The sequence below is a fragment of the Bos taurus genome, chromosome 21 (genome assembly GCF_002263795.3).
Source record: "Bos taurus isolate L1 Dominette 01449 registration number 42190680 breed Hereford chromosome 21, ARS-UCD2.0, whole genome shotgun sequence".
In the NCBI taxonomy this organism is placed as follows: Eukaryota; Metazoa; Chordata; class Mammalia; order Artiodactyla; family Bovidae; genus Bos; species Bos taurus.
The window spans coordinates 45,301,163-45,315,700 of NC_037348.1; the positions used below are offsets into that span (position 1 = coordinate 45,301,163).

Sequence of the window (14,538 nt, forward strand, 5' to 3'; positions counted from 1 at the left end):
CTGGACTACGCCGAGTGGTGACGTTTCCTCATTGGGCGGAAGGTTCGGTGGCAGTCGTCGGGTTTCCAGCTGGTGGGAGTTGGCGTTGCGGTACTGGGCGCTGGAACCCTAGTTTATCCAGTTTGGGAAGTCGGGCTGTGGGGTCGCACCTGTCTGTCTGATCCCCGCGTTCCCTGGTTTCCTTCCCCGGCGTGGGGCTTCGCGAAGGTCTCTCGGGCCCCTTTGGGCCACGGCGGTAGCGGTGCCTTTTGCGGTAAGTGTCTGCTTTTTCCCGCCCCAGACTGCCGACTAGCAGCTGGGGGCAGCCCCAGTCCTGCTCAGCGGGGTAGACACTCCGGAGGGACTTGGCTGCTTTGGCCACCAGCTGTCGTCATCGAGACAGAGGTGCGCTGGCCCATTTTCATCTCTTGTCCCTCACCAGAAGTTTTGTTAAAAGATGCGCTGTGACCCTTTAAAATTGTCTTCAGATTTGCCAGAGCCAAATTAAACGTAAGCGATGTCAGGCCAGACTCTGTTTTGCTGTCCTGATCAAGAATTTAGATGTGGCTGCTACTCCGAAAATCTGTTGACTTGTACCAGATTTTATTTTTCCACGTCAACTTGTGTCTAATTAACACAGTGTCCCGCCTGTAGTAGGCTTTCAAAAATGATTAAGGGATATCAGTTCAGTGCCATTGACGACCTAAAATATACTGGTGGCTCTGTCCGTAACATCTGGTGCTACTAGACGTTTCTTGAAACTCTTTCTCCCTTGTTGACGTTGTTGATGCTGTTCTCACATGGTTCTTTCATATGCTTCATTCAACAAAATGTTTACTCTTTCTTAGCTATAAGGATACAGAAATGAATGACTTGAACCCTGGCATTGAGGACCTAACAGTACAGTGATACAGAGACACATAAATATACATTATAATCAAGATGAGTGATGAGAAATTCTAGTAAGATGTAAAGAGCCATGAGAGCTATGGAAACAAAGATGATATGCTCTGCTCCTTAGAAGATTTGTGACCTTGAGCAAGTTGATATTCCAATCTAGCCTCAGTTTCCTCATCCACCTTAGTTTGAGAATGGAAGATTAGGTAACATGTTTGGTACCATGCCTAGAATACAGCAGTGGGAGGGGAACTATTTCCTTCAAACTTCTTTCCCTTGATTTTTTGATCTGGTCAGTATTTTCTAACTAAATATGAAGTCCTGTGCAAAAGCATCTTCAAGCCCTCCTTCAAAGAGATTGATTACTCCTGTAACTCCACCTATCTGGAAATTCTGGACCTGCCACTGGAATACAGTAAGATAATCATAAATGGTAGCTTTAATTTTTTTTTTTTCAATTGATTTTCTTGTGTATGCCTTTGCAAAGGGAATTGGTAAAAGCGTCTCTCCTCCTGATTATTCTCGAAGTCTCAATGGACTCCTTTTAGTTGGCGGTTCACAATTGCCTTATCCCATAAGCTGTCTCTGAGAGTTCTCATCTGCTTCCATAGTATTATCGTTGTATGCCAACAATTTCCACATCTTTTTCTCTAGCCCTTGTTTCATGAAATAGTATTTTAGTTTCTGCAAATTCAGTAGGTCTAAAACCAAGTTCACTCTCTCCACCTTCTTTTCGTTCCCCTTTTTATTACATATAACCTACACACTTTCCTAGTTTATCTCAGAGTTTTGACCTTGGGTTTCTAGTTGAATTTTGTGGTATTTGTTCAATTTTAAAAAGAATAATAAAGTCAACACTAACTGCCAACCTAGTAGTAGAATTTTGTAAATAACCTTTAAAACCCCTTGAATCTTGCCTCTATTTAACTTTCAAATCAGCTTCTCTTTTTTGCATTCCATTCATTGGTTAATGGCATCACTAACCACATGGTTATTCAAAGGAGAGCCCTCAGAGTCATTTTTGCCTCTGTTTCTCTTTCATTCTCCATAACCATTTGATCATTAGGTCCTATAGATTCTGCTTTATGATTAACCCTTAACTTGAGCCCTGTCCCTCTGTTTTGTGTTCTTCCTTAGTTCAAGCTCACATCTCTTGAATAGACTTTTGGAGTATGTTTAGAATATGTAGTCTCCTTACTCCAGTTTTTCTCCCTTCAATGCCTTTGTTACATTGTCTCTAATTTTTAAATTATAGAACAGATTTTTCATTCTCTTGTTTGCCTTAATGAGTGTTGCTTCATGCAGTGCTTATTAACCCTGGCTGCACATCAGTATAGCTAGTGAAGTGTTTCAAAACATAGGTGCCTCGTTTGGCTCTCCTAATCAAGAATTTAGATGAGGCCACTTCCCCCATAATCTTATAATGTTACCATCCCTGAAGTTTCTGATTGATTACTTCATTTTTAGCTGACAGGTGTTAGCTGAATGCCATTGAAATTGCCCATTACTTGAGCATATGCCTCATCCCTCCTCATCCATATTTTCAGGCTGTGTTCATTTTAGCTTCAAGGCAAACTATTTCCAAAGAGTTCTTTTGACTTTGTTTTAATTTTCCTCCTGGTAACAGTTTACATAAAGATTCTTTTTATGATTGACTTGACAGCCAGAAAGTATCTTAGAGAATTGATTCCCAGTGCTTTTGAATTATTAGCTATTGTTGCTAATTGAATTTTTGGTATACCTTTTCTGCTGTTAAGCCATGAAGTGTTGCAGTGGTTTTATCCTTAATGTTAAAATGAGTTTTAAAGTTGTTTTAAAATTTGAAAACAGAATCATTGTATTGAAGAGAATATTTCCTAATATTGATTGGTGCAAAATAAGACAGAGAAGTCAGTGGTGGCATGATACCTAATTTATTTTCTGAAGTTAACAGAGGAATCTTGTCTGTGTTAACTTGATGTAATTTATTGATTTGAAGTTAGAACTTTGCTTGCTGGAGCAATTCCTGGAGCACATAGTAGGTGTTTAATGAGTGACTGACTAACTGAATACAAGGGGCCATTCTGTCTCAACCTCTAGAATAACATTATTCTAATTCTCATAAAGAGCACTTTGAAAAATAACTTTCCCCTTAACCAAAAGGAATTCTCATAGTCGTTACCAACAATTTGAAAATTACAAGAATGTATTAGAAAATTTAAATTACTGTTCACCATCAAAGATGACAAATGTTATTATTTTCTAGAAGCTTTACTACAATAAGGTTAACATACCATACAGCTCACCCAAAGGGTACAGTTCAGTGGTCTTTAATGTATTTGCACAGTTGTGCAACCATCCAGGGCTTCCCAGGTGGCACTAGTGGTAAAGAAACCGCCTGCCAATGGAGGAGACTTAAGAGACACAGGTTCGATCCCTGGGGAAGATTCCCTGGAGGAGGGCATGGCAACCCACTCCAGTATTCTTGCCTGGAGAATCCCATGGACAGAGGAGCCTGGCGGGCTACAGTGCACGGGGTCGCAGAGAGTCAGACGTGACTGAGCACGCACAACCATCACCACCATCAATTTTAGAACATTTTCATCACTCCACAAAGAAACCCCATGCCCACTAATACTTCTCATTTCCCCCTAATTCCCAAACCCTAAGCAACTATTAATCCACTTTCTCTCTTTATAGGTTTTTCTCTTCTGGACATTTTATATAAGTGAAATCAAATATCCTTTTGTCACTGGTTTCTTTCATTTAACACAACGCTTTCAAGATTTATCCGTGTTGTGGCATGTATCAGTACTTCATCTCTTTTGATTATCAAATAATATTCCATTTGGTGGGTATGCCACATTTTATTTATCCACTCATCAGTTGAGGGATATTTGGCGCTTTTTTCCCTTCCCTTTTTGGCTAGTGTGAATAGTGCTTCTAGTGACCATTTAAGTATAATTCTTTGTGTGGATGTGTATCTTCCTTTTTCTCGGATGTACCCAGGAGTGGAATTGCTGGGTCATACAGTAACTTTGTGCATTTAAAATTTTGAGGAATCGCCAACCTGTTTTCTAGGGCTGTACCATTTTACGTTCCCACTAGCAGTGTATGAGAGTTCCAATTTCTGCACGTTCTCACCAAAACTTGTTATTACAGTTATCTCAGTGTGGGTCAAGTGGTATCTGATCGTGCCTTTGATTTACATTTCCCTCCTGGGTAATGCGTTTTTTGGATATTTGTTTAAACAAAATACATTATGTGCAGTTTTGTAGTCTGGCTTTTACCTCTAAGCATATTTTTAGCATTAGCAAACATATTTACAAAAAATTTTCCTTCATTTCTGCTTTCCTCTTCACTCCTTCCCAAACCATAATTCTTGTGAAAACTTGCCTAAATTATAATGCGTTAAAAAGTCTATAGGAGTGTATGCCAAATTATTGTTGGTGGTTATCAAAGGACAAAAAGAGGGTTAGGAAAACTGTATTTCTACCTTTAATGTTTCTGTAGTGTTTGAATTTAATGAACGTGTATCCTCTTGTAATCACAAAACTTAAAAATGAATTATTTCTTTAGAGGACTGAGTATATTCAGAATGAAAAATATTCCTAAATTCGAAAGGCATTAACTTGTATTAGTTATTCAGATATAATCATTTACCAAGTAAAATACCAATAGGTTGCTTTGTTAGAGAGTTTACTTTTCTGTGGTTATAGACTATAAATACATATGCTATGTAGGATTTAAAATATATATGTATATGTTTAATGTTATAATCAGGAAAGCATATACTGGTTTGGCCTATTGACTATTTTACAGGAAAGTATATAATGTAGAAATCATTTTTCTAAAGATATTTACTAATAATAGTATATTTATATGTTCTTTAGTGTAATATTGATCCAATAAATTAGTCATCAATTAGGGCATAGAAGAACTTTTTTATTTTTGCCTGTAGAATTTCAAGGACAGAGGAGCCTAGTAGGTAGAAGAATTTTTTAATAGGTGTTTTCATTATAATAAGATTTTCATTATAATAAGATATATAAAATAATAAGATTTGGAATATCTAAGCATTAGAGTCTGTTTATATAATCCAAGATTGGGCAGGGTTCTGGCAGGACTATTTTTAATTGTTTATGCAGAGAAAAATGGCTGCTTGGGCATTCCAGCTTCTGTTGAAGAATAACCAAGTACATGAAATTGGCACTTAATGTTAAAAGATTCTGGGGGAGTGATTCCTGGGTAGTGGGACAGACACTTTAGTAATGTTCAGAAATTTTCCAGTTTATTCACAACTCAGCATTATAGGGAAAGGCAACTGACATCATCAAGAAAGGAAGGAAAATAAGAGTTAGTGTACTGTGCACCTGCAGGCAGTTTTATACGTACTGTCTCATTTAATCCTCACAACAGCCTTTCAGGGTAACTACCTTGATAATGGTATTATCTCCATTTTGCAGGTGAGGAATGTGAGGCTCAGAGATATTAAGTAACTTGCCCAAAGTAACCCAGCCAGTATGTAACAGAGCTGGGATTTGAATCCAAGTCTGTCAGACTCCAAAGCCCATGCTCTTTCCAGTACTTCACACTGTAGCAGGTAAGTATGATACTTGGCCCTGTGCCTGCCTTACCTAGGGCATCCCAAACTTGAGCCTGTTTCTACTGCCTCACTGTCCAACTCTTAGATTCATGTTAGGAGAAAGTGTGATGGGCCAAGATCAGTCCTTGTGCATCCTGATTGCAGTGGACTTATCAGCTCTTTCTGGATATTGCAATTATTACTCTTCATGAAGAGGAATGTGCATCTTTGCTTTCAAAGTATGATTTCCTCTTTTGTATTATGGCAGCAAAATTTGTTCCAGGAGTTTGCCAGCAAGGATCTTCAACTCAGTTGTCTAAAGCATCATTCATACTCTCAGACCTAAGGTTGTATTCCCAAGGGACTATAGGACGTCATTATGCTTTTTATTGGGTAGGGAATGGCTGTTCCATTCTTTCACCTGCTTATATGGTAAAATTGTTGTGAGGGTGGAATGAGATAATAGATGTTAAACTGTATGAACTGCTATAGTGTAATCCCTTACCTTGCCAACAGCCCCATCTAAGTAGAGATTCTTCTTTTGTGAAACTCTAGTACATGTATACACATATTTACTTCTCTAAATCTTTTTAGTTAGCCCAGAGAATTTTGAGTGAGCGTGCTTGAATTGTAAATTATCCGAATTTGAGCTATAGGGTTAGCCATTAACAGTAAAAGATATATGTATTCTAGTGTGCATATTAGAACAAAGCGAAGTTAGTTTTTAAGAGTCTTGTTGGAACTTCTGAAAAGTTATAATAAGGCAAATGAAAACTAATTGTACAATATCAATTATCTAGGTTGTTGATTTTCTTGATTGTCATGTTTTCTTTATCGGTTAATTTATGTGGTCTTTTGAGAGATATTTTTAAGGCCATTTGTGACTTTGGCTCCCTAGTTTTGTTATTTAACTAAGGTCTTAAATACATTATTCATCCATAAAGTTCATTTTTAGTAAAGACTGAGGGTAAATAAAGCAGTGAGCTCACAGGAGAGAGCAAAAGAGGCAAACGTCTCTGCCCTCATGCAACTTACATTTTGGTTGAGGGAGATAGACTGCAATAACGTGTAGTTAATCCTTGATGACCAGGGTATGAGCTGTGTGTGTCGACTTTTGTGTGGACTTTTTTCAATAAATATAGTATTATTTGGCCAAAAAGTTTGTTTGGGTTTTTCTACTGTGTCTTACGGAAAACAAACAAACATTTTGGGCAACCCAGTACTTGTATTTTCAGTTTATAGACCTTTAAATTAACTAAGTGTGGGGAAAAGTTTGTTCAATTAGAGACCACGGTTTGTGGAATCATAAGAACTAGGATCTGAGACAATTGCCTCCAAGCTGTTTAAATTTCCTGCCTCTCTTTGGGTAAGTCATTTGTCAGTTCCTTGGTTTTTGAGGCAAAGACGGCAGTGCCTGGATTTTCTACTAGGATGGGGGATGAGCCAGTGCCACTAACCTCCCTTTGCTAAAGGGTCAGCTGTCAGTAAATCATGTTGGTAACAAAACAATGAGAGAAAGAGAAGGGAGTTTGCGATTTTAAACAAGTGGTAGGGGAAAGCCTCATTGAGAAGTTGCATCTGGACAACAATATGAGGGAGATGAGGGAGGGAGCTATATTGTTAACCAGAGGATGAACATGCCGGCTAGGGCTTTAGCACAGCATCAACAGCAAGGAACAAAATCGTGTGTGTGTGTGTGTGTGTGAGAAGTGAGTAAGTGAATCGTGTGTGTGTGTGTGTGAGAGAGAGAGAAGTGTGTAAGTGCCTTACAGTCCATTCTGAGAACTTTACCTGTGCGTGAAATGAGAAGTCATTGAGGTTTTGAACAGAATTTTGATACCAGAGTTTTCAGAAACACATCTTTGGAAATTGTGGAGAAAACACTTTATAAATAAAAGCTATTATTAGATATTATTTTCCCCCTACTGAAGTGTAGGTTTTTGTAATCAGGCAAATATATTTAAAAATATGCTATCAATAAGTAATTTATATAAGGAAAACTGTGTTGGGAAACTTCACAGAAAATTTTTTTTCAATTTAAAAGAGCCAGTCAACATAGGAAGATAAGATTTAGCTAGTATAGCTTTTTAAAATGGAGGATGAAAAAATAAGTAAAATGAAGGATGGTCTGTTTATGATATGATCTCTAAAAGAGCTAATTGTGGTGTCATAATTAGGATTATATTACCCCTGGTAGTGCTGTGGTAAAGGATATAAGCTGAAACCCCTGAACCCTATCTCTTACCTAAAGAATACTAACTTAAACAATAATAATTTAGTATAATGATTTGGGATAAGAAGTTAAAACTTCTGGATCTTTTCTACAAAGTGGTTGCTTTTCCTGCTTAAATAACCATGTAATTGTTAAAAAAAAAAAAAGGTAAGTATTTTTGGTATAACATGGTATTTTTTCAGTTCCATTAAGTATTGGTAGTAAGTTTTTAGTTTTTAAATTATCAGATTTTACCTGAATAGAAGTGTGATGTTTAATGTAGAGCTCAGCTTGGAATGTCTCTGCCAGTGACAGGTCCTTGAGTGCCTTTTCCCTGCCTGCTTCCTTTGACTTCCCTCATCTTTCCACTTTCTCTATGTTGAATGAGTCAGCTGTTTAGTCTGTAGATGGGATCTAGTCTAGATAATCTTGGTTTACTAAATTAGACCAGTTAGCTTGGAATAGTTACCAAAACAGCTGCTTTGAACAATGAACTCTTCTGCCAGTATTGCTTATGTTGGACAATTGATGCCTGGTTTTCAGAGCCCTTTACACCCTGTATTTCCTTCTAACTGTATAGCCTTCTGTCCTGACTGGAATGTTTTTTTTACTATCTTCCAAATAGTACTCAATAATTTTTGAGTACATGCATACATAAAGTACAAATATGTCCCAGGCTTTTCCATGTCTCCATTTCTGCTTGTACCATTTCACCTCCTTCAAACTTCCCTTTGTCCTCTTCTCCACCTATCTAACTTCTTCCCTGTATCAGGATCAAATTCATGACAGCCTTCTCAGTAAAGCCTGTTCTGTCTACCTGAGCTTATTTTTACATGTATGTATAATTTTTATAATTATTGGCAGTTGACCATAAGGTGTTTTTTTTGACCATAAGCATTTATTTCTAGCTTTGAACTACTACTTAACTGGTATTAGTCAAGGTTCTCCACAGAACAGAACTGATAGGATGTGTGTATACATGTGTATGCATGTGTACGCACATACGCATACATGAAACTTTTTATATATATTATATGGAATTGGCTCATGCAATCATGGAGGCTGATGAGTCCTGACATCCCCAGGGTGAGTTGGCGAGCTGGAGATCCAAGATAGCTAAGCAGATGGCATATTTCCAGTCTGCAGCCTGGCAAGCTTGAGACCCAGAAAAAGCTGATGTTTCAATTTGATTCTGAAGGCAGAAAGAAGCCTAGGCAGTCAGGCAGAGGAATTTTTAGATTTACTTTATTTTGCTGCTCACTGATGTGCCTTGTCTTGCTAGCTAGTAAACAACTTGAGGGCAGGAACTGTAAGTCATGTTTACCTGCTTACCATCCATAACTTTGTCCATCCTGATTTACATGTAATAGGTACATCTCCGTATTTTATGAAATCGTATCATTTTAAGGGCTAGAAGGTGCCTTGAAGGTTATCTTGTTTTAGAGTTGGAGAATCAAGAACAACTTATTAATATATACCTCTTTCCTTAGTTGTTAAGAAAATGAACGAGATAATGTAGTATCTATGAAAAGTTAAGTGATTTACTAATTTTAAAGCTTTATTTTTGCTTAGAGCATGAATCAGAATGTGTCCTTTAATTAGAAGATATTTCCTGGGTGGAGATTTCACCTTTTTCTTTTTCACCTTTTTTTTTTTCATTTAAGAATGTACATAAAAAAAAAGAATGTACATAGCACAGTAGTCAGTTATTCATATTGACAAGTATGTCCAAAATGAGAACAGGTTTAATTTGAAATGTCATTTCTTCAAATTGTATTGTCTGATATATAAAATTTACTGATTCACAAAGAATATTCCAGTTAAGTATTCAAATATAAAGCATTATGTAAAATTTACTGATTCATAAAGAATATTCCAGTTAAGTATTCAAATATAAGGCATTGTAACCAAGTGGTACCTTTAGCTTTTGGACCTGACAGTATCGAAGATGCAGGTTGAGGCTGTAGAATTTGAAGTTACTGTATTTTAAACACTCAAGTACTTTAATTTGAACTTACTCTTCTTTAGAAGTTTTCATTTATGGGAACTGATATTGTTTTCAGATGTTTTTATTTAGTTTTTTTCCTTCCTAGATTTTCTTGTGATTACATCTTAAAGCTTTCAAGATGGTATTAGCAGACCTTGGAAGAAAAATAACATCAGCATTGCGCTCATTGAGCAATGCCACCATTATCAATGAAGAGGTATGTAAAAATACATGTGATTGCACATCATCACTAGCATTGCAGATATATAGTTACTTCTAGATAAAACCCATAAATGGGTATAGTAATGTGTTTTATGAGAAATTAACTATGTTAATTTCAACTTTCTATAATGAATTACCAAAAAAACCCCACCTTAACTTATATGTAATAATGACATAACGTTTTATATTTCTTTTTTTTTTTTTTTCGTTTTATATTTCAAAAATGGCTTAGGTCTGGAAATACGCTTTTGCTTCCTCTTAATACAGGCCTATAACTTTAGTATCCTCCTTCTTCCTTCTTGATTAGACATGCATATATCTGATCTTTTTTCCTTGACTTTTATTTGACATTCTTATATAAGGCTAATATTTCCATTTTGGCTACTTTGATTCATTTTCTCTGAAATCCTCTCTTAGTTTTTTGGAGGTTTTGTGAGCTGACTCCTTAATATGATATCTGAAATACTTTTCCTCCTGGTTTTAAGTATAAGGTATTTCTTGCTCCCATCCCCCCTCATTGTATATTAAAGGTTTGTCAACTGAAAGAAGATGATTATAGTCCACAAGTATATTTTACATTTTGTGGTTCCAGTGGTAAAGTACTGATTTTGGTTTTAGAAGACCTTGTTTAGTGTCCTGTTAAACAAGTCATAGAAATTTGAGCAAGTCAAATTCAGAATTTCTTAATGTTTAAAATGAGAAAATAGCATTTACCTTTCAGGATGATTTTAAAGATTAAATGACATAATAGATTAAAAGTATCTTCTAACTTGGAGGTTTAAAGAAAATTCTAATATAAAATTTGATATCAATACTTTAATGAGCTAGTGGAATGAAATAATTTGGGGACCATCTTTGAGCTCAGCTAGTCAAGCCTCTCTTTTAACAGCAGTAGGAAGTCAGTTTCACATATTTATTTATTGGAAGAACCAGTATTAAAATCTTGTTCCTAATTCCACATACACAGCTTTTTATAATAATTAATATTAAGTAATCATAATTTAAAACACTAGTCTTTGGAATTCAGAATAAATAAAATGACAGCTTTTCAAATAGTTTTCCCTGTTTATAACCGTTATGCTGTTTGTATTTATAGTAGAAAAAGAAAAGAAACCAAGGAAATGAAGTTGGTGGGAAGTAATAACAGCTGTTGCTTAATGGTAGCTTCTCTATTCTTGATACTATGCTACTAGGGAATTAACAAGGAGAAATCCCTCTAATGAAAGATCAGTTCCATTTTTATCAAATCCCTTTAGTGAGAGATAGAGAAATCTGATAAGCTGCTATATGACATATGACAGAAGTTGAAGATGAGAATTCATTCAGGAAGTGTTTGAGGGCCCACATTTTTGCAAACTTTTTTGCTGCCATCGGGGATATAGCAGTGAACAAAATAGACTAAAATCCCTACCCTCGTGGAGTGTATTGCATTCTAATGTGTAAACAGCTATTTCCATGAGCAGCTAAGGCTCATCTTTTTTAAAGACTTTTTTATAGTTTGTGATCTTTTAACTACAATGCCTTGCAACTCAACAAATATGTGATGATAGTGAGTTACTAATGGAGGATGGTTTTCTTTTCACCTTTGTTCCTCTGCTCTGAGTGGAAATAGTAAAGGCTAGTAGGTCAGACTGGGTCATTTTCTTTTGTCATATTTTCCTCCATGTTAGTCCAGTTGAGAAGATGTTGCTGCATATTAGCAACAGGAATTCAGTGGCATAGAAAACTTCAGTGGCAACATGTATTGTATAGTAACTTTCTTTGACTTGTATATTGTCTTTACTATTATTACTTTAATATAGGGATAAAATTGTGTTTAATACCTGGTTGAATAAAATGAAATGGAATCTTTTTTTTTTTTTTTTGAAGTGGTGCTTTGCAAATTGTGAGATCTTAGTTCCCCTATCTTGGATCTGGCCCATGCTCCCTGCAGTGGAAATTCAGAGTCCTAATCACTGGACCACCAGGGAATTCCCTGGAATGTCTTATTTTGACAAAATGACTAGATATTTAATAAAATCTCTCTCAAAGGCTAACTGAAAACCTTTTCCCTCTCTAATGGTATACTATGGTTTTTAATTAGTCATGGTTGTATGGTTGATGACTGGTCATTGTTTTTATATGGTTGAAATGAATTTTTTTAAAGTTTTATTTATTTATTTGCAGGTGTTAAATGCTATGCTAAAAGAAGTATGCACAGCATTATTGGAAGCGGATGTTAATATTAAACTAGTGAAGCAACTAAGAGAAAATGTAAAGTAAGTTAATTAAGCTAAAGGTAAAAAACAGGCAAAACTAAGTTTAGTTTACTGGGATGAGGAGCTAACTAGAAAAGTCTGCTGCATTATGAAACGTTTCTGCTATATAGCACTGGAAACGAATAGAACTCATATGTTGAAAGACTTCTTTTATAATGCGTTTCCATAATAATGGTTCAAAGAATAAACTACATGTGGCTTTCATTTAATTATGAAGTTCTTTCCATTCTACTACTCCTTTATCTGAACGGATTCAATCATATACTGTATAGTATTTTAACAGAAAAGCCTGTTAGCAATTCAGAGTCCTTAAAGAAAAGTGGTACCATTTTAATCCTCTTCAGACTAAAGATGGAATTAATCAGCCTCTTTCACTATTGGAGAATTGTATTCTTTTTTATCCCCTTTTGGTTTCTCTGTCCATATTCGATAAAGGAGTAGTGTGTGTGGTCTTAGTTATTGTGTTAACTGGGAGAGGCACTGGCTGGGGCGGAGCACGTAGAATAACGGAGGGCACTTCGGTTAGCTGTTTCAGTCCTAGCCCTCCTCATGCTCAGACCATCCCCCCTCCTTCTTGTATTGTCTTGTATTGGGTGTTAAGTACAGGACTACTAACATTTAAGCATTTAGAACCACAAGAAGTAATCCTATTTGCTGCTTGGTATAAACATGTATAAATTTTGTATGCTGCAAGAAAAATAAAATTAATACTTCACAATAATGTGAAGTATTAATATTTAATAATACTTTACAATAATGTGAAGTATTAATATTTGGACAAATTAATATTTGGACTTTAAAAAAATAAGCCTTGAAAAACTAACCAAAGTCATATATCTAATATTTCATGGTAAATTCTTCATGGTATGAACTTATGACTCTGTAGTAATTATATGCATGTTAATTAGAAAAATATTAATATAAATGATTGGATATTCTTACATTCTTTGGGGCAAAAGGTAATTTTTTTAAGTGTCTTAACTGACTTTTTCCCCTTTTTATCCTCAAAAACCATCATTATGAAGGTCTGCTATTGATCTGGAAGAGATGGCATCTGGTCTTAACAAAAGAAAAATGATTCAGCATGCTGTATTTAAAGAACTTGTGAAGGTAAAAGTATATCTAGCTTGTGCTTTGATTTTCTATACACTCACTGTATTAGCATGGCAAACAGGAATGTATTTCAGAATGCTTTTTAATGTTTAATGGAATATTTATCTGTATTAAAAATATTAATAGATAATTAACTTTTCTGAATACAAAATTGTAGACTTTTTTTAATTGTAGACTAAAATTCTGGGTACAGATGTGAAGGCTGGTATTTTACTCCTACAAAAAAATGCTAAAGCAAGTTATAGAAAGTACAGCTTCACTATATATTAATTGATGGAAGAGCCTCTCTGAGTTTATTCTCTTTAATATCAAGTTTTGCCTATTGAAGGTCCTACTTTTGTACAGAAAATCACTCTTGGAAAGAGTTCTTTTCTACACTTTTATTGTGTCTAAAAGATTGAATATCCTACACTTGCCTAGATTTTAAGCAATTTTGAATCAGTGAAATTTTATTTTACAAGTTATACTCTATTGCCTTGTCCTTATTAGAACTGATATTGCTGCTGCTGATGTGAAAATTATGATGAGAGTCTTAGAGCATTAGAAAATATGTTTGAGTCGAATGGTAGGGGCAGAAAAGAAAGGAACTAAAAAAAGTTTTTTTTAAGGAGCAACAGGTACCTGTTAGTGGTCTCCAGGTATTTTTTCCCTATATTGTGTGAATAGTTTCATTTACTCCTTTAGTTCAACAGAACTGATTGGTACTTTAAGAAAATCTAGTATCTCAGATGGTTGTGACACTTCACTTTAGTCCTGTAGACTAATCAATTGGAAAAGAAATTCAGAACCTGAAAGAGGTCAGGAAATTTAGCCAGTCTGTCTTTTCAGTTTGCTGTTGAGAAAAGTGAGACAGTTAGTGGTAGACCCAGGCCTGATCTCCATACTTGTGTGGACTCCTCCTCCCAGTATTTCCAGTTTGCTCTTCATCTTACACCTGAGGTCAGCACAGAGTGAGTGAACATTTTTATTTTTAGGGGTTGGCATTTTGAGGCAATTCTGGAACATCAAGTGCTTTGTTAAGATGCCTTTACTGAGTGCCTACTTTATTCCAGGCTGTATCCACATACTGCTGATAACAAGAGATGAAGAAGACTGGGCCTTACACTCAGAAGCTCATGGTCTAGGGTAGTGGTGTACAAAGCAAGGTCAAAACTGTTTTCATAACACTAAGACATCATTTGCCTTTTTTTGCCCTCTTTACTTTGTTGATATTTGCTCTGCAAATACCAGTGCAAAAGCAATGGCAGATAAAACCATTGGGTAAAACTCCCTAGCATGAACAAGGCAGTGATACTAAACTATACTG

The 14,538-nt window shown here is 35.8% G+C and overlaps 1 protein-coding gene across 4 annotated transcripts in view; it reads left to right on the top strand.

Annotated features, from left to right (window-relative positions):
• Positions 1 to 30: 30 nt before the first annotated feature.
• Positions 31 to 14,538, top strand: part of SRP54 (signal recognition particle 54) — a 36,343-nt gene continuing 21,835 nt past the window's right edge. The window contains exons 1-5 of one of the 4 annotated variants that reach the window (XM_005222057.5): positions 31 to 253; positions 5,322 to 5,458; positions 9,746 to 9,856; positions 12,028 to 12,119; positions 13,145 to 13,229. In XM_005222057.5, the coding sequence (XP_005222114.1) occupies positions 9,779 to 9,856; positions 12,028 to 12,119; positions 13,145 to 13,229 (255 nt within the window). In that variant the 5' untranslated portion in view covers positions 31 to 253; positions 5,322 to 5,458; positions 9,746 to 9,778. 4 annotated transcript variants of the gene reach the window in all.